The 21,555-nt window shown below is 42.2% G+C and overlaps 1 protein-coding gene across 4 annotated transcripts in view; it reads left to right on the plus strand.

The window, feature by feature from the left end:
• Positions 1–8,559: 8,559 nt before the first annotated feature.
• The window catches only part of znf423 (zinc finger protein 423), a 139,339-nt gene continuing 126,343 nt past the window's right edge, over positions 8,560–21,555 (plus strand). For 2 of the 4 annotated variants that reach the window (XM_061774899.1, XM_061774902.1), the window contains exon 1: positions 8,563–9,607. In XM_061774899.1, the coding sequence (XP_061630883.1) occupies positions 9,568–9,607 (40 nt within the window). In that variant the 5' untranslated portion in view covers positions 8,563–9,567. Of the gene's footprint in view, positions 9,608–21,555 lie in introns of all 4 variants that reach the window. The other 2 variants (XM_061774903.1, XM_061774900.1) reach the window with 2 other exon arrangements.

The raw sequence follows: 21,555 nt of genomic DNA on the forward strand, positions 1-21,555 counted from the left end.
CAAGGGGGAACCCTCTCATAACTACGATGTTACTGTGTTCAAAATTAATCACAATCAAACTCGTGTTAAATGGCCGTCAGCGCCTACCTGCCACCATAATGGTGCCTTTGATTAACCCCAAATAAATTTCAAATATTCTAGAAGGCTTCTCCTGACCTTTATTTATTTATTTTTACCTTTTTAACAGAAGCCTGAAAGTTTCGTGCTAACACTGACTGCTATTTTGAATTGTTCATAATTCCTTCCACCTTGCGTAAGGCCCCAGCTCCACCTTTGGTGTTTACAGACCAAGACCACTTTTTTTCTGCGTGTGTTTGGGAGTTTTTATTTGCAGTTGAAAGATTAAAGTTATAGGTCACAATAGTGGGGAAATAAACATAAATAATCTCTTTTTGTTTTTGTTTTCTTTTTTTTTTTTATATCACAAAACCTTGTTATTCGAACAGAGGTGTATGGAGTTTTTATATATAAAGACTTCCATCCCAACATGTCGATAAACGGCTGTTTTTTGCACTCTGTGATTGCCTGCCTTCCACTACGCTTCTTTTGTTTACTACAGAAAATAGTTCAACAGGGGGTGGTCTTGGCGTGTGCGTGTGCACGTACCCCAGGATCTCTTGAAGCGACATCAAGCATGAACCCACTCCACCGCAGCAAACCCCTTCCCTCCCATCACCAGCAACACACACATTAGGGTGTTAATTGTTGTGATGGCACCTTCCAATAAGGCCCTAATTAGCAACACGTCTGACTGTTGGGGTGTGCACCTGGCACTTGTGCTAAGTATGCGCTGTGTGTGTGTGTGTGTGTGTGTTTTCCTTTATACTGTACGACTGTATACATGACATAGGTTCATCATATGTGTAAACATTCAATTAATGTTGCTGAAATGAGCATGTTGCTAGAAAGTGTACAAGACCATGAATCATGGGTCAAAGTCAGTTATGAAATGAGCTCTTTTGATCGGCTGCCTACCTGACAGAACACAGACTTGAGCATTTGGCAGGTTAGTTTGTGGGCTGGTTAGCTGCCTGACTGTCATGTGGTGTGCAAGCAGCTGGTTTCTTTCCTGGCTAACTGGCTTGGTGCCGTCTTGGCAGCCCCAATTGTATCCACAGCCAAGCCTCAACACTCCAACTCATTAATTGGGTTAAGTTTGCCCTCCACAGATGACACTTGTAGAGTGATGTGAGTGTGTGTGGGGGGGGGGGGGGGGGGGGGGGGGCTGGTGTTCTGTAGTCATCTCTGTTTAGAGGAGAAAGCACAGCTGGGTTTTCCTGCAAAGAGGCTTTATTAGGTGGGGTTAGAGGTTCAATTTTGAAGTTGAGCCTCCGAACATGATTTTACATTGTATAAGCCACGCGTGTCAAACTCAAGGCCCGGGTGCCACATCCGGCCCGGCACACCATTTTATGTGGCCCGCAAAACCAAATTATTTGAATCAACTTCTATGATTCTTGCTCAAATCTGTACCAACATTTCAAATTGTTCGATTTAATAACAACGTTGCGATATTACAGGTATAATCGAAGCATTTTTTGTTACCAAACCCATTGTTTTACAGTAACTTGATCAGTTGAACAAACAATTATTCCTGACTTCTGTTTTCAAATAAGAGTTATCCATCAATTTGTTGTGTGGACCGGTCCAGACCATGACTAGCAAAACTTCACGGATAACTGATGCCCATTTTGAAAAAAAGAAAAATGAAACCCTTTTTAAGAATTAAAAAATAGTTTGATTTTAAGACAGATGAAAAAAAAAAAAAAATCAGCGAGTATGTAACTCTGCAGTGCCAAACCATGAGTATGTGGTGGCCCACTGATTTTTCATGACGCGATCAAACATTTATATGGTTACAAAGTCGTAATGGCCCTCTAAGGGGTAATTGTACCAACAATGTGGCCCGTGACAAAAATGAGTTTGACACCCCTGGTAGAAGCCATCACCCCCTCAGAATGTCGGATTCCTTTTGGTGCATCCATTGACACGCCCTCAGCAGCTGAGGGGTGGCCCTTATTATTCACATTTTGAAGCCTGATTTTATATACGTTGTGATTTTTTTTTAATTATTCATTCAAATTTGGCAGGCTTGGTCACATGACTCTTCTCTGCTGTGTGTCGAATTTGCATGACATTTTTTGGGTCTGTTTAGTCCCACTTTAAGTTGCGTTTTAGTGTACAGTCTAGTGATACAAATGTAAATTCAAGTTGACTGGTATTTAATTAAACAATTGCTGTACCAAGCAAATGTAAAAAAACGCAAACGTCTTGTAATTGTATCATTACATGAATAATTCCATGCCGTCCATTCAATTGCATGCGGTTAACAGTTGCTGCTCTCCTGTACAGTCCCCTCCAAAATTATATTGGAACGGCAAGGTCAATTCCTTTGTTTTTGTTGTATACTGAAGACATTTGGGTTTCAGATCAAAATATGAATATGAGACAAACCTTCGGAATTCCAGCTTGTATTTCATGGTATTGACATCTCGATGTGTTAGACAACTCAGGACAGAGCACCTCTTGTTCGAAGCCAGTGAACAGTGACCAGTGGCTTGTGATACCTTCACCACCCGTGCCCTGTGGAGGTTGGCAGTGATGTCACTAACTGTTGTCTTCGGGTGTTTCTTCACAGCTCTCACCATGTTTCTGTCATCAACTGCTGTTGATACCCTTGGCCCGCCTGTTTGATGTCTGTTGCTCAGTAAACCAGTAGTTTCTTTCTTTCTCGGGACATTCCAAATTGAGGTATTGGCTCCGCCCAATGTTTGTGCAATAACTCTGATCAATTTTCCCTCTTCTCTCAGCTTCAAAATGGTTTGCTTTTTTTCTCATAGACAACTCTGGTCTTCATGTTTGTTTCACAGCAAATGCAGTTTGCCCATCACCCATCAGTCACATGTTCCAATAGTTTTGCTCACTTGAAAAGTGGGTGGGTTCAAACAAAAGGTGCTCTGTCCTGAGTTGTTTAACACATCTAGAGGTCAATACCATGAAACAAAAGCTGGAATTCTGAACTTTTGTCTCATATTCCTCTTTTGATCTGAAAGACAAATGTCTTCAGTATACAACAAAAATGAAGGAATTGACCTTATCGTTCCAATGCCTTCGGAGAGGACTGTATATACGCAATTAAAAAAAGTAATAATAAATCTTCAATGATATGTCTGCACGCACCACTTATGGCCGGTAGAGGGCAGAAGTTAGTAAGTAATCCTGCTGCCACCTGCTTCTTGTCTCAGCAAAGAGTTCATTAAGGGTTCACACAGTTACACTTTGGTCAGACAGATATTCATTTCATTTGAATTATGAGATGTTTTTATGCATGTGAGTTTAGTCAACACAATAATAATCAAAATCCATTTTGTATTGGCCTTGTCCTCATTGGGGAGGGCGAGCTGGAGCCTAAGCCAGGCGATGAGAGGCGAGGTACACCATGGACTGGTCGCCAGTCATTGACTGGGCACATATAGTCGAACACTTATTCACACACGCATTCGCACCTATGGACAATTTAGAGTTCACTTAACCTAAACTGCATGTTTTTGGAATGTGGGAGGAAGCTGGACGTAACTGGAGAAAACCCACACGAGCACCAGGAGAACATGCAAACTCCACACAAGGAAGGCCTAAGATTCGAACCAACAATCTCAGATTTGTGAGGCCGACCTGCTAACCACTAATCGACTGTGCTGCCTAATGACTACAATTATTTTATGAAAAACAAACCCTCTTATCTTACTTATAGTAAACAAACCAATTTGGTAAAAGGGAAATGACAAATTACAAGACCACAAAAGAGTCCCATTTGACAAACCTCGTTCTTAATAAATGCCACCAAGCCGATATTCTTGTGGGAGTTTCTTGTGGGGACAATTCTTGCCCAGATCTCTCCGGCAGAGCTTGTGGCGAGTACGTTGACATGTGTCTCACAGTCACAAGTTCTGGGTTCAAATCTCAGCCTAGCCCTTCCTGTAGGGAATTTACACCTTCTCCCTGTGCTTGCTTTGGTTTTCTCCAGGTATTGCAGCCTTCCTCCCACGTTCTAAAATTGTACTTCGAAGGCAAATTGAAAACTCTAAATCGCTCATTGGTGTGAATGTGAGCGGCTGTTTGTTGATTTGGGCCCTGAGACTGGCAACTAGGCTTTTGCTTATTTTGCGTGTGTATGAGTGTCGTTTTTGGGAGGTCACAAGTTCCATTTCTTGGATGACCATCATTGCCATATTCTGCTTTTCTGTCACTTGCAACCTTTCACCAGAAAAGAATCTGAAGAAAGAGACGCTTGTGCAAATAATTTGTTTGTGTGACGGTTGTATCGATGTCGTTGGAACTCTTTTGTATAACCATAGCTTTTCTGTCCTTTGTGCCTCTAAACCATTTTGTTGTTTATGTATGTAATTCCACATCTGCTCCCGGTTTGGTCCATTCATGCCCTGTCTGTATGAATTCCCACTGCATGTCGGTCGGGCGACTTACTCCGTTGTGGCTACTTGATGTTTTCTTTGTCGGATGTGTGTATAAGGGAGTCAAATCCATGCAGAGATGACAGAGGGTGTAATCGCAAGCTATGTGATTTGACAATGCAGCTCTTAGAAGCTATTCAGCCTGAGGCCTGTCCTTGACCCTTAAGATGCTTGTAATGTGGGCTTTTTTTTCCAGCACTCTTTTGTGTTTACCGGCAGAAATGAGCAGAGGAAAAAGGCGGGGGCAGAGGGGGACCAACCACTGAGTGAGGGCTTTTGCCCCTCTGTGCCAACGGCAGTCACATTAGGGGAGCGCTACACACACAGGCCTCCTGGTGTGCACTCATTTCATGAGGAGGGATTGGTGAGGGTCGGAGGGTGAGGCAGAGGGAGACGGGGGGAGGGGGAGGCGCAGAGTGTAAGGGGGATGGAGGGGGGTCAATCTTAAAGGCTGTTCTGCCTCTCCACAGGAGGACACGGTCTGCAGAGGCCAGTGGTCCCGCTGCTTAGCACCAGGAGCTCCACGTTACCCAGTTATCCATGACAACCAGAGCGGGAACATGCAAAAGCTCAGCTGTGGCCAGAGAGCACTCAGTTGGAGCACAGAGGGAAGAACAAAGCATCCAGTGATTTTCATTTTCCCCCCTCTTTTGTCTGCTTTACTTTGTCCACACACATACACAAAAGTGTCTCGCTTTTCTTTACTGGACATAAAGAAGCTTTTGAAGAAGACACACACCCTACACAAACATGCACATACACTTGCACACACATACTTGAGTGGCTCATGGAATTATATTTATTCAAGAAATTACAAACCCCAATTCCATTTAAGTGGGGACATTGTGTCAAGCATGAATAAAAACTGAATAGGATGATTTCCAACCTTTTCAACCTATCGAATACACTACAAAGAAAATGTATGTCATGTTGAAACTGATGAACGTTATTGGTTTTTTTTTGCAAATATTCTCTCATTTTGAATTTGATACCCATTCCAACACATTACAAAAAAGCTGGGACAGGGGAAACAAAAGACTGGGAAAGTTGAGGAATGCTCAAAAAACAACTGTTTGGAACATTCCACAGGTGAACAAGTTAATTGTAAAGGTGAGTGTCATGTTTGGGTACGAAAGGCTGGGTTATTCACAAGCAAGGATGGTTTGAGATTCACCACTTTGTAAACAACTGCAAAGGCAAATATTTCAAGTTCAAGAACAACATTTAGCAATGAACAATTGCAAGCAATTTATGGATTTCATCATCTACGGTCCATAATATCATCAAAAGATTTAGAGAATCTGGATATCGGCATGTGAGTGCCCGTGACCTTCGATCCCTCAGGCGGCACTGCATTAAAAAAAACGGCATCATTCTGTTAAGGATGTCACCACGTGGGCTCACGAACACTTCAGAAAACCATTGTCGCTTAACACAGTTAGTCGCTACATCTACAAAGTTAGTTAAAAGTTAAGTTAAGTTAAAACTCTACCATGCAAAGCAAAGGTCATATAGCAGTAACACCCAGGAATGTCGCCAATTTCTCTGGGCCTGAGCTCATCTGAAAGTGTGCTGTAGTCTGACGTGTCCACACTTGTTAATTGTTAATGGAAACCTTGGACGTCGTGTCTTCCGGGCCAAAGAGGAAAATGACCATCTGGATTGTCATCAGCGCAAAGTTCAAAAGCCAGCATCTGTGATTGTAGGGAGGTGTGTTAGTGCCCATGCCCATATCTGTGGAGGCGCCATTAATGCTGAAAGGTACGTACAGGTTTAGAGAAACATATGCTGCCATCCAAGCAATGTCTTTTCCAGCCATGTGCCTGCTTTTTACAGCAAGACAATGCCAAGCCACATTCTCTACGTGTTACAACAGCATATTTTCATAGTAAAAGAGTGCGAGTACTAGATTGGACTGCCAGAAGCCCAGACCTGTCTCCCATCCAAAATGTGTGCCGCATTATGAAGCGCAAAATACAACAATGGAGAACCTGCACTGCTGAGCAAATGAAGTTGTACATCAAGCAAGAATGGGAAACAAATCCACCTACAAAGCTTCAACAATCAGTGTTCTCAGTTCCCAAATGCTTATTGAGTGTTGTTAAAGATGTAAACACGTCCCTTTCCCAGATTTTTGGGAATGTGTTGCAGGCATCAAAATCAAAATGAGTGAATGTTTGCAAAAAAAAAAACAACAAAGTTTATGAGTCTGAACTTTGTAGTGCATTCAACTGAATAGGCTGTAGGTCGAAAAGGATTTGCAAATCATTGTATCTTGATTTTATTTATGTTTTACACAATGTCACAACTCCATTTGGATTATTTTTTTTTTCTTATAGAAGGCTTAAAAGGAACAGTTCAAACCTTTTGCGGGTTCATAGCTAAAACACAAAGATCTATATTACTGACAGAATAGGAGCAGACATTTTTGGGTCTGGACCTGAAGTGTATAAAATTCTCATTATACACGGTTAGGCTTTGCTTAGCCTAAGTGAATAGGCTTAAACTAATCCTGTCAGAGACTCCCCTGAAGAAATTGCTACAAATTAGGAAAATATAAAACCCGTTTAAAACAAAGGAGCCATTTAGAGGTTGTACATGCTCAAATCCAGCAAAGAAAATATTGTTAAAGGGAATCCACAGCTTTGTTTTCTTTAGCATACATCCACATTTTGCACACTGAAGGAATATATTTCGAATCATCTCACGTCTGAGATGTGCGATCGGCTGCTTTGCTTGAAACCAACGTCATTTATAGTATGCCACAAAATATGGGAATGGCTGTGCTTTTTCTTTTGCTTTTTTTTTTATTTAACTTGCCAAAGCAAGTTTGGGCGCTACGTTTGTCAGGAGGCCTATTTAAGGAAATGTTATTTCAAAGTGTATATCAATGTATTTTGATATGTTGAGGGTGTAGTCTGGCTAAAGTCTGTTTTTTTTTTCTTGTTTCATTCATTTTCCGTACCGCTTATCCTCACTAGGGTGGCGGGTGTGCTGGAGCCTATCCCGACTGACTGTGGGCCTAGAGGCGGGGTACACCCTGAAGCGGTCGCCAGCCTATCACAGGGCACATATAAACAAACAATCATTTGCACTCACATTCACACCTACGGGCAATTTAGTCTTCAATCAACCTACCACGCATGTTTTTGGGATGTGGCAGGAAACCGGAGTACCTGGAGAAAAGCCATGCAGGCACAGGGAGAACACGCAAACTCAACACAGGCGAGGCCGGATTTGAACCCGGGGTCCGCAGAACTGTGAGGCAGATGTGCTAACCAGTTGTCACCGTGCCCCCTTTTTCTTGTTTCAATCACCAAATTAGTTACAAAAAATGTCTCCTGCAGATGTCTTTATTCTTGTGAAATCAAACAAACTATGAACACTTGTGGGTTTGGTGACGTCATTGAATTGTATTGTTTGATTTAATGTTCTTGCGACTTTCGGCTCGTCTCATCATGGGTCGCCAGAGCGAGGCGCTCACATGACTTGTTTGGCACAGATTTTACGCTTCCTTCCTGACGCAACCCACGCATTCTTTCTTCACGCTCGGAACCAGTAGGGGCAGGATGACCGGCTGGGAATTGAACACACGCCATTGTTTGATTTCATAAAGGGCGCACATGTTTTTCTGTAAAAATGTGTCAATCTCTCTCAGTGATTCCCAAACACTGTGCCTCGGCACATTGGCACACAACAAGGAAATATTCTTCCACTAGAAGGTACAATTGACCCGTTGCCGTTCATACAGCAGATGACGTCAAGCGCTCCTGCGAGTCTATCAACTTTTTGTTCAACAGGCCCAAATTTGAGGAAATGGAGACGAGACCAATATTTCACTGTGAAGTTCTGCAGTCTGCACAAACTGGCCACACGCGCCCATTTGAGGTTTATCCTGGAATTCCACCCAAAGATCCCATATGTTTCGTGTGAAGCGTGCGTCTCAATGAAGGTTGGGAAGCAGTGATCGAGCGAATTCAATTCCTCCATATCCCACTGTAATCCAACTCCACGTTTTGCCTCAGTCCCCGGTTGTAGCAACAGCCGTCGGCCACCGGTAGGCGCTGTTGGCCAACTCTTCCCCCCGCGCTCGCCGCTTCTCTCTCGGCCTCGCTCGCTCCCTCTCCCCGTCAAGCCCTGCCTGCATCTCTGCCTCAGCCAACCCGGGCTGTGCCGAGCTGCTCCCTGCGGGATCAGAGCGCTCCCCCGCCGGGACCCTTCTCTCACATCCCCCTGCTGGGACGCGGCTACATTTCCAGCCAAGCACTGCCTGCCTTGGCTTTATTATGTGTGTCTGCGCCGCAGCCCCGCCAGCAGAGGCAGGCAGAGGAGGAGGAGGGAGACTGGTAGCCAGAGTCAGGACAAAGAAAAAGCAGGGAGACAGAGGCTAGCGAATATCTGGCTCTTATTAACACCACAGGGCAAGGGCTTTGGGAAATAATAACACGTTGCTAGTCAAATTCCTCGCGCGAGGGGGGCGGAGATGCGCCGAGTCCGTGCCACCCCAACACAACTAGCAAAGGGACGGAGCCCGCGCGACGCTTTCCCGGAGAGCGAAGACCAACTCAACTTGGACTAGATATAGGAAGGGGGCCTGCGCACGCGAATACCTCGGGCGCTCATCGACTCTCATCACCTGGAGCTTCCCGTTGAGCGCAAACGGACATTTCCGGGCTCACGAGTTCCGAGTGTCGCGTTTAGCAGAAGTTGTTTCTTCTACAGGTTGCTTGCTCTCGCCTTGCTAACGCCTCGCGCTAACTCTTACCGACTCCACACTTGTCGGGTGCCGTGTTTGCGGACCCACGCGGAGTTTTTTTTTTCGTTTTGTTTTGTTTTTGTATTTTCCTCTCTCCCCCCCCCCCCCCCCCCCCCCACGCCCCAACCCCCAACCCCCAACCCCCAAACCCGACGAAGCCGACCCGAGCGAGCGAAGGTGCCGCATTGCAACAGGCGAACGAGCCGCTGCCAAGTGGAGGAGGAGGAAGAGGAGGAGGAGGAGGGCGCTTTCACCTCGCCTGCGCCCGCCTGAAAACACGGAACGGAGCGAAGACAAACAAAACAAAACATCCACAACGGTCGAATTCAACCGAGAGCCGAGATGTCCAGACGGAAACAGGCCAAACCGCGCTCCGTTAAAGGTAAGACAAGCAACGGCTTGCACTTTGCTGTTGGAAAGCCAGTGCGGCCAGAACCATCGCTGAGATTCCGTTGACCGCTTGACTTTTATTGAAGCACAGGCTGAAAGTGGGGCTTCACAAATTGTTTGCACTTGTCCGCCTCGCACTAAAAGACCCAGAAAAGTGCACTGATCCCTCCCGAATGCTTTTGAAACAAATCAGCTTATCAATAGAAGATGGTGCACTTCAGGATGGCTCCGCTGACATCTTCTAATTGCCCCCCATCCTCTAATCTGCTCTATTGGAGCCTTGTTTTCTCTTCTTGTTTTGCTCGTGGACCTTTCTTGACCCCCACATATCAATTGGACTGAACGAACACATGTTGCCAGGCTTTGTCGTTTTGCATCACTTCGTGCCTCAGATGTGCTAAACAAGTGTCGACGCCTCTCCTCTAAGATCTAAAGAATGTCAGTCTTTCTTCCTCGTTGTTTTGCTACTTTTACATCACCCTACGCTCTGTGGTTGTGTACTGACTGCTTTATAGCAACATTCAGATGATTTTTCCATAAAGTTCAAAACAAATTATGATTCTTTTTTTTTTCCCACAGCAATTTTTGGTTTTGAGTCAAACTTCCTTTAATTACTGCAACCCAGTATTCATTCTAGTGCACGGGTGAATGGGCATCATCCAGGAGGGCATGTGGTGCCCTTGGCCTCCATGTTTCCTTTATGGGACCCAGATGGGCAACGGGATGGGCTGACCATGTGGTCGTGGTCGACGCCCCCTCCCCCATTTCCTTCTCCATACAGGCTGTCTCACTTGGACTATCTAGGAAGCCGCTAGACCTGACGCTAATTCGAACTGGCTGGTTAGTTTGACAGAGCTGCAGGCTCCAAGGGAGGATTTCTTGTCTTGTATTATTTCCGGCAATTCATTTGTCAATCTGTACATGCCGCACAAAAAGCGCTGGCGTTGCGTTGCGTAGTGCGAAATGTATGTGATGGATTTTAAATGGTTGACTATAGAAAACTGTTGCGTGAGATCCCAACTTAGGCTGCTGATGTCCCGCACTAACCTTGGCATTCGGTTTCACTATTTATTCGACTCACATATTTACAAAAATGTCATGTTGTTGCCCGACAATTACTGAGCAATTGTTATTATTGTTGGAAATACAGTAGTATCAATATTAAGAATTTTGGGGGACACTTAAAAAAGTCATCTTTATGCACTAAGTTACACTCAATTCTTTGCACATTTAGAGCACATTTATTTTTGTCCTCTGTTTCTCATATTTACAATCACGGCAGCAACATTATATGTGCATCTGCTTGCAAAGGACCAGGGACAGTTTCAGTTGATTTGTCAGTGGTGTTAAGTTATTTGTCAAGCGAGACAAATACTGGTGAAGATGTTTAATTGGTGTAGTGCTACAGTTAGAGTACATTTACCTTGGAGTTTGCTCTGAACAAAAAAAAAAAAAAAATCAATATCTGTTGCAGATTTTCAGTTATTTTTGACGAACATTAATCTAAGATTGTGGGTAGTCTAAATCAGTGGTTTGTAAACATTTTACACCAAATACCACCTACAAAATATTTTGCTGTCCAATTACCACAATAATTTCTAAAAAGGATATTTGACGTGATTGTAAGCCAGTGAAACATTGTGCACAGTTTGAATATCAACACTGTGCTTAGATACAGTAACATAAACAAAAAAAAAAAAAAAAAAAAAAGAGTTATCCATAAATGCACTCAACCTAAATATAGTGCACTTATATAGTGCTTTATCTACAACATTACAGTTCTTTTCAGAGGCTCACATTCACCCGTTCACGCACACATTCATATACCAATGGACGGCTGCCGCCGTGCATGGCGCTGCCAGGTCCACTTGGAGCAATTTAGGGTTCAGTGTCTTGCCCAAGGACACTTCGACTGCAGAGAGTTGGAGCCGGAATTCTAACCGCCAACCCTTGAGTCACAGCAGCCCAAATAAATGTTTAAAAACAAACAGTCAAGTCAACTTACGTTTATTTGTATATCCCGTTATCACAAAAGATTAACTTAAAAAGGTTAACTTCTCGCAGGCATGTAAACGTGTACTGACAACATGGGAGACGTGCAAAAGCAAATTGACGCTGACCATAGTGGCACACCGCAGTGTTGGCAAGAGGAGCTGTCTCTTGGGCTTTGAAATGTAAAAACTTTAATGCCATTTCGACCTCAAAAATTACTAGCACAGAAGTATTAACTACACCTATTACACATTCTCAGGTTATCGCATACTGTATGTAATGACAGTGGTTATTATTATCTTTTTCTTAGTCAGATGGCGTATCGGTAACTTGTAGCACTGAGAACGAAAACTGTTATACCATCCGACCTTTCCACTGGAAATGCTTAAAGTTTTGCTGTGCATATGGTCCATTAGTTGTGTTTTCTCTAGGGGAATCACTACAGGTCATTTTTTTTAGCAGTTGTTCATAACGCCGGGCTGCCAAATTAATTTTGTACTGTTCAGGACAATGTTGACATTTTCCTGCTTGGGCTGGTTTATATTTGGTCATTTTTATGGTTGGTTGTTGTTGCAATTGTGCAGAAGAAGACATTCTATTGTGATAGAATGTTCTAAATAATCCCATCATAGTGGAATGCACAGTATGTTTCAGGAAACATAATATGACTTGTCACCTTCAAAACAATTATAAACCTAGTGGTTAATATATTACAGTAATTAGATCCCATTCTAGTGCTGTGGGGCTGGGGAAAAAAAAAAAATCGACTAACTTGGTTAAGTCGACCACAATAATTGGTCAACTCCCAATTTTTGCGGTGAAACTGTCTATGTTTTCCATACGGACATTACTTGCAGACGCACGCAATGTCATGACCTCCCTAACATGGCCTCCGTGTAGGTACGACAGTTACGGCAGGGCTGCAATCGCACCCTGGCATATCTAGACTTCATAGCAGAGGTTGGACAAGGTTTGGGATCACTTTAAACCAATAAAGGATGAAAATGAAGTGGTATGCAATTACTGCAAAGGTAGAGGTGGCGCATATGACAGCTTTGCAGCCTACTAAGATAACTTCTTTATTTATTTATTGACATTTTTTTGACAGCCAATGTAATACACCCAACAATCACAATTTAGAAGTACTGTAACCCACCACCATCACTAGTTAGAACGTACTGTATCGTGTTTGTCTGCAGTCAGTGACGCTGTGTGTGCGTCTGTGCTTGCCTCGAAGTGATGTTGACGCTGACACAACCTTTTTCGACATATGGGCATGGCCAAACAGTAATTGAATGGGTGTGATGCGAAAGTGTGTAAAGATACGTTCTAAGGAAACAAGCATTATGACCGAGCTTCTTCTGTGCTTGTATCCTTTACCTAAAATAATATATCCCACATTATTAATATTGTATAGCCTACGATAATGGTTAATGCTGAAAATGCACCAATAAATAAATGAAAATGTTTACTTTGAAGTGAGAATAGTGTTAGTAACTTAATTTACATCAACTTTAGGAAACGTAATTGTCAATAAACAGTTATCAAATAAAAAAATATTTTGCAATACATTTGAATGCAAAATAAAATTCCATTGATTATTCAAGATCAAGATTCGAGATTATTTGTTGTCATTGTAAGAGACAAAAGACAACAAAATCAGGTGCACAAAATAACTTAATAAATTAACTTCAACTCACATTTAACTCACATTCTTTCAACTGCATTTATACCATACATTTCGTACCATCGTATGCAGTTAAAGTAGGGGTGTCAAACTCATTTTTGTCGCGGGCCACATTGCACTGATGGTTTCCCTCTGAAGGACGTGTTAAATGCTAAATTGCCTCAGTATTACATATTATATATTACAGTATTACATACTTAAGTAGTTTTGAAAATCAGAAGACGAGGATAATGGCTTAACTGTTGTTCAGGTAACTGTAAAAAGGGGGTTGGTAACTCAAAAGTGCTTTTGCAATATCTCAACATTTATTAAATATGACAAACTGAAATCAAATAAATCGTGGAAATTGACACACTTGATTTGTGTTCACGGGCCACATAAAATAATGTGGCGGGCCAGATTTGCCCCCCGCCCCCAGCCATGAGTTTGACACCTGTGAGTTAAAGGATAGAAGTCCATCCCTCATAAATGAGAATAAAATGTATGCAAGTTGTGTAAATAAAAAAACAAAAAAACATTTTTTTGGGAGGGGCGATTATTTGATGAAATAGTCAATCGGATAATGGATCAGAAAATGATTCAATAGTGACAGCCCTATCGTGCTGTTTTAAATATTTTGCCTTCGCAACAGTAATGATGTTCAGTTTTGATTGGCACAAATACAACAACAATATGCTTATTATTGCGACTGTAGTACTGGATCGCATAGATTGTGCAGGCGTACCCAATGTTTTGGTGCGTGCGTCAATGAAGAAGACTTGTATATTGCAGGCAGGACTGTTGTATTCAAAATAGAACTGGGTGATTATGGAAAAAGTAATGATCGCGATTATTTTGAGTGATATTGAAATCACCATTAATAAACACAATTATTCAGTAATTTTGAAACTTAGTATTTTCTCACGTGTGGGGAGTAGCTGGACCCAAGAGCAGGCGGAGGCAGATATAAAATGATGAACAGTTTATGGAGCAAAGGTTATGGAGGTGGTCCTGGATGTGTTGGCAGGCGGCGGCGTGGACAGGTGGCAGGCAGTCGGCAGAACAGGCGGCTGGCTTGGTGGCAGAAATGACGTGGGTCAGGAACACAGGGGAGCACTGGGAACGAGGAGACCCAAGAGTTAACAAGGGAACGTGGAGTTAAGTGGCTTACTTGAGTACGGTGGGCCGTGGTACCTCGAGGAGAGGCTGCAATACTTTGGCGAGGATTTCCTGGAACAGACAGGCTTAAATACCGGTGGTGATGAGGCTGATTGGAGACAGGTGCTGAAAACAGAGAGGGGAGGGGGGAGAGAGAGAAGACGCAAAGAGCCCTCCAGCCTACTATAATGGAACTGCGGGGCACTATATGACAGTATTTAAAAGCGTTTGTCTTTTTATACTTAGCCATGACTGTATCGGCTGTTCTCGCTGTACGCCCCTTGGCCTCTTTGAGGTAGTGTGATACGATGCATGCATCGCACTGCGTATTAAAGTAAGCTAAAAAAAGAGTAGAAAACTTTATTGAACTCTTTTTTTTTACAGATTAGAAAAAAATATATGCCCATGAGTATTCTTATATTGTCTGTTACTATGGCGTTTGTGTGTAAATATTCGTTATTTGAACATAAATCCCTCCCGTGATCTAATGCTAATGTTAGCTAGCCTGTCAATAGGGTTTTCCTTTGACAGATAGCATAAGCTGGCGATTTCTAAAACGATGTGTGTCTTGTATTTAAGTGTTCAATGTGAGTAAATCTTTTTGTGTTGCGTTTAGTTTTACAGTAACCTCCAACTGGGGTGTCAATAAACAGTTTAAAGCACGCTCGGGATGGCAGAAGAACATGCGTCACAGGCATGCAACAAAAGGTGTGTTCAGGGTGTATTTACAACGCAAGAACTTGCATACACAACCGGTGCCGTGGCACATTCATCGTTTTTCTTCAATTACAATATTTTTATCCTGGTGAGAAGCCAAAATCGAAATGAGGATTAAATTGTGATTAATCGCCCAGACCTAATTCAAACATGGAGTTTCTCCTTCTTTGCAACCAGTATGTGGCTGTTATATTTAGTGTTGTTGACGCCTGTCCGTGTACAAATCATTTGCTTTGGACCATTGGTTTGTATTGGCGCCTGCCCGTGTGTCTGTGTTCTGCTTGGAAGCTCTGCATTCTCATGTTCTTGTTTGCATGCATCACAGACATTGGCTGTGTCATGAAGGCAGTCTGATCTCAGCAGCCGGGATAACAAGCTTAGCTTCAGTCAGGCAGCCAGGTGAAGCGGAGCGAAGCAAAGTCGAGGCCAAGGACCACCATCAGCACCACCACCACCTCTCTGTGTATATCCACCTAAGGTGACGCAGGGCTTGTAGTCTAGCTTGCATAAGCCGATGTGTAGTCACGCATCTGTCTGTGAACATGCCTTTTGCTATCTCCCCTTCACACCTTGCCCAACTGACAGCTTGACAAGACCTGACATTGGGGGATGTAGAGAGAGAAGGAGGTGATTGAATTGGAGGGAAACACAGGGGATGAAGGGTAAAGGGGGCGGAGAGGTGTATGGAGGTGGGCAACACTTGCACAGTGCAGGTGAGTGGGCATGCAGGAGCGTGCGTTGGAGGCCAGAGCGAGGTGAGCATCGCCAGGGGATTATCGGTGTTTTCATGTTCTCCTGTCTTTCACCTGCTCACCCAACTCTGACTCTCTGGCTGGTTTACTGAGGCACTGGCAAGCAAAACAATATGAGAGAAACACAAAAGTCCCACCTCATCTATCTTCTGCTTTAGATTCCCACTGACTCGGAGCAGGGCTGGGCTAGACCATGAAGTCACATTTTCAAGTGAGGAAATCGGTATCTCACCGGTCGTACTGGGATCTTACAATATCGCTTCACTACAACTCTACGATTAGCTCACAGTTTATATTTACACGTGCAGTGTGTTGCTACTGGCTTATGATTACCTGATAATTGATTGTTAACAATTATCTGAATTACATTATGTGGATGATATGTTGCACTACGTGGTAGAGAGACTTTGGATGGTTGTAATAATGAATGAGTCGGATGTCTGTCGATTTTGTGGATTGTTGATTAATTGTGTCTTGAAGTATTTTCAGGCGTATGGAGTATTCTACTTGGCAGAAGCACTGTTGATTCCATCTCATTTAGTTGTAAAGAAAAACAACATGACCTCATCTATGGGAGGTTGAGTCACCTCCCCGCAAAGAACACTGGCATCAATCAAAGCACGAGTTCAGAACATTATTTTTTTTCCCATCCCATTGAAAACAACTACAGACAATCTATGTATTTTCTTCAAAATCAATCAAGGATATCCCTAATTGATATAATTCATTTTGGCTTTATTAGTGTGCCTCCTAAATGCGTTGCCGGCAGCTGAAACCGGAAGTAAAAAAACAAACAAACAACTAGCTTCTTTGCAGATAAGCCATCAAGCTTTAAATGTCCATCTATAGTTGCAACCAGTAAATGGTTTCGACTTAAAATGGATCTGGTCAACCGTCGGCAACAAAAGTCTTTATATTACTATCCTAATGTATTTCACCTCTGTCTCGTCTTTACACAGATTAAGTCCGTATTAACAGTAGGGCTCTCGGCTAACTGCAGTCTGTTAATTGAACATGGACAAATTGTTGTAGAAATGCATGATGGGATAAGAGGTGGAGTGAGTAGGAGGTAGTTAGCGAGCGAGCCAGTGAGCACCGCTTCCGTCTTATCAAAATATTATTTCAGTGGATTAATCCGTTTTTAATGTGTGTCTTTAATGAGGCGCGGCAGTGAAAACCTCCTCCTCTGTCTGTTCGGCAAACCTCTCTATCCTATCTCTCTCTCTCCTCGCGCTCTCAGCTCTTAGCCCCTCGAGTATCTCATGCATTATGTAGTGATGATTATTACTTAATTACACATTAATAAATCCGCTTCATTTGCAGGACATTAAACTGGAGTTGAGCACATATGACAGGGAGACGGAGGGCGGCAGGAGATGGGAGAGGGGGGTGAAACAGGGAGCACTTAGTCCTGAGCGTCTGTTTGGTTTGTTTAAATTGTTGTTTCTAGTCAGCTGAGCCGATTGAGCGTTTTGACGAGGATAGTGAGTGAACAAGAGAGCAGGCCAGCTAGCTCCTCCAGGCTAATGGCATTGCTTCCACTCAATCTCCTCCTTTCGGCATCTTCCTGCGCTTTATGCAACATGTGATTTTCTCCTTCATTGTGGGCACTGGGCACCACGTAAACATATTTTTGGTTAAATTCTTAAGAACTTTGTCAGGACTTTTTTCACCCACATCTTACTAGATGCCTGTTTGTAGTCATCTCGTAGACACAGGTGTTGTGGTATCACTTGTCCCTTTTAAGTGTGTTACTCTTCATCATCCTACTTTTAAAATGAATTAGGATTGTGTGAAATTTAATGTCTGTATGTTGTATGGATGTAATCAGAGACTCTGGGACAGTAATTATTCATCACCGAGAGTTAAAGTTATTATCAATTAAGTGTTCAAGACATTAAATTAAGTGGCGCCAAGCTTCCAAAATAAGTAAAAAATAATTATGGTTGGGAAATGTCATTAAGTGGCAATCCAGTTCAGATCCTAGATTGTTATGAGACTTCAGTTGACGTGCGTGTCAACATACAGCTTGTTGTGTCACTCTTCTTTTACAACCTTTGCGCTAGTCCACGCTGTTGGTGTATTACAGTGCATATAATAGCTCCTCTCTTCTCTGCTCCCCTGCTGCCTATTTTTCCCTTTCTCACTTGACTTCTCTGGCCACATCTGGCTTCACAATTATAGAAGCCTTAATGTCATCTTTTGGCACAGCACTGACTTTCACTGGTTCTTATAAAACTCAGTGTCCTCGCATTGGTCACCTTGTATTGCTTGCTGTAGGGTCAATATGGCACAGGGAATTTTGAGATCACAATTAGCACTTACTGAGTAATAACCTTCCACGTTTCTAAATCTAAATGCATTTCTAAAAAAGCCTATCAAGGCTGCTGGTGGTCTGTTATTCAAGTCATTCTAGTCAAGCTGTACTAGTGACAACTTACTATGAAAAAGTGTAAAAACAGTACCATAACAAAACTTTTAACAAATGTGGCAGAAAATCTGTGCTAATATTCAAGAACAAAAATCCAACACTTGATTGTATTTCTACTTATCAGTAGCAATCGTGTCATGTTATTAAGTGCAGTGACGGATACTTTCACCAATAGTGCAGCCATTGTACAGTTGCTCCTGTCTAAAAGGTTGCATTGGCTTGTCGAACTATTAAATGGCTTTCTGAAAGCTTTGTTAGGAATTGTATTGACTTTGACTACTCAGCGGGGAATGGATTTCAGTTTTATTTTTTTTAATGGGACAAAACAAGCTAATATAATTGGTGATTGGTGGAACCCAGCGGCACTTTGCATTGACTATAATGGGACTCACGTTGATCCGTACTCAATTAGGACCAAATTACAGCACACTTGAAGGCTCCGAGTGGAACAGACCTGAGTAGATTTTTTTTTTGACGTGCTACTTATGGAGCGGTGCAGATGTAAATAATACAATCACGGCTTCAGTTTCATGGCCCTGGTGGGGTTCGTTGGTGGAGTTCATGCTGACTACCTGACACACTGTCACATGACGGTGAACAGCACAGACTAGATTCTTTGTTGTTGCTATTAGAAACACCTGGGCACCTCCTAGTGTGAACCTTTAAAATATCTGGAGTTAAAAAAAAAAGTATTTTGTAACTTTGTATCCACTTATACAACTGTTAGAAATGTTCTGTTTTGGATTAAATTGTTGTAACTTCAGGCCACTCTTTTAGTGTCAACAGATTCCAGTTGCAAATGAATGGCAAAAATGCCAAGATTTTCTTTTTTCATATTGCCTCCATTACCCAGGAAAAGACAATTTCCATCCATCCATTTTTTATAGCTTACCGTGTTCAAACTAGACCCCAGTTTAGTTGCCAGACAATCTCAAAGCACATAGACAGAGAATAACTACTATTGTTCGAAACTTTCTGGAGAAATATGATATTGGCCAAGGAAAACCCACCCAAAGTTTTTGTGTGAATCACTTTTGTTTCCCTTGCAAAACAGAGGAGTTTTACATAGTTTAAAAATTAATAATTGTTAATAATAATTAATACTAATAATGAATTAACAATTGACCAAATTCAGGCAAATGAAGGATGTGTGTAGTGTACCTATGAAGGTCTACAATCCAGGTCTGACCCAAGTACCTTTTTTTTTTTTTTTTTTTTTTTAAATCATCATGTTGCAGATGAAATAAATGTTTGACCTTGTCTATAGTACTGATAGAATTTAATGACATACACTTTTTTGTTGGTGAAGCTGTTGAATTTCAATGTTTATCTGTTAGTTTATAGCTAAGGGCTCTTTGAGTATGGATGTGCATGGACCATTGGTTGTGTAGAGTTTCACATATCTAACTTCCATGCAGCTGGCACAGAGTCATTTCCCACTCCGAGTCCCAGTGAAAATCTCATTTAGAGCCACTGACAACCTTGGCCCTCAATCAGCTGCTTTAGTCTCCATCCCTTCAGTAACCCTGAACAGGTTAGAAAATGGATGGACGTGTGAGGTGCCGTGTCATTTCATGGGCTTGGCTAGGTTTTTATTGTATGGTGTCGGTGTGAGTGTATCCAAAATTGGGGAGCGTATTTAGATGCCAGCATTAACTCCTTATCAGCGGCTGACCTGGTGCCGCCGTCCAGCACGGATGTGTGTGGGGAAACCAGGCACCAAGGGCCAGGACTCTGGCATTGTTGGAGCTAAGCTGTACTTGTTTATCTGCTGCTAACTCACTGGACCTTAACACCCACATACCTCTGGAGAACATAATGAACACGCTTGGAGAACTGGTCTATAAATGGTGAGGATGATGGTGTCAAGGATGGCGCCACCCAAGCTCCAAAGAAGAAACTGCAGGGCACAGATCATGACACAAATTTACCTATTTAAAATCATAGTCCCAAACAGAACAAGGATAAATCATTACTACTGCAATTACTGCACTTTATTTGAATGATTTAATGATTCAGTTTTCCTATTTAAAGGAGATGACTAATTAGCGGGATAGCGTCAATATAGCTACGTGGTGGCCACTGGCCAGGCACAACAGATTGATTATTTGATGTACTCTTTCAGTTTTCCACTGCTACACAAACACTCAGCATAACCATTGTGACAGACCAGTCTGGAGTTTTAAACAGGGCAAGCTGACTGCATCATGTTCCTTTTTTTTATTGGACACTCTGACCGGCCTTTGTAGCGTGGCTCACTATAGAGCTACCATTGCGTCGTTTAGTGCTGGAGTCTTTAGTTGTTTTTTCTAAGTCCTTTCCATTCACCTTCCAGTCAAAAGGCAAGTTGGCCCTGCTGTGAGCCATACAATGGAATGAGTGGGGGCGACAGCGAAAGAGAGCGTGAAAGCAACAGTGACAGCTGATGAAATAAAATAGAAGTGGTGGGAGAGAAAATAAGACGTTTAAATGTTTTCAGTTCAGTGCACCATCCTTATTTAGGGGTCAATTTGAAGAGAAAATACAATTTATTTTGTAAAACTCCTTTGCTTCTTAGCAGCTATACTACGTTTCTTATGGAGTACATTTCACACCTACGCTACCCATTAACCTCAGATTTACAATGGGATGCACTGAAATCAAGATACAGTACAATAATAGTACACTTATAAATAATTTATGAAGTGCTCAGTTATTAATTACTTTGTACTCTTTGTAAGTACTTCATAAACCTTTCAGAAGGGATTATACAAGAACAGTGACAATATTCTGCTAGCCAATATTTAGCCTACATTTAGACCTGCTTTTCACTATTAGCTGTTCCTAAAAGCTCATTATCTAGTAATGATGCATTTTAGATATTACAATAAGACTTCCTTTTACCTATTATCATGATGGCATGTTGAAAAGAAAAAATAAGAGATTAAATTATGAAAATGAGTATTATGTTTTTGTTTTTTGCTGGGTGCCTAATACTTTTGAAGAAGTTTTGATGGTTGTGCTCATCATCAATTCATGATATTTTAATTCATTTAATTTAATTTATTTATTTGAGCTATTTATAAACTCTTCAGGATAGGATTGCACAATTGATTGGATTTTAATCCTAATCGCGATTTTGGCTGCCATAATTAAATGAGCCTGATTGCCCGATTTTCTTACATTGAAAATCCTGCTGCTGCATAATGAAAAGTGCTGCATGTGCAGCCCGCCAGCCACCATTG

The sequence above is a fragment of the Phyllopteryx taeniolatus genome, chromosome 5 (genome assembly GCF_024500385.1).
Source record: "Phyllopteryx taeniolatus isolate TA_2022b chromosome 5, UOR_Ptae_1.2, whole genome shotgun sequence".
NCBI lineage: Eukaryota > Metazoa > Chordata > Actinopteri > Syngnathiformes > Syngnathidae > Phyllopteryx > Phyllopteryx taeniolatus.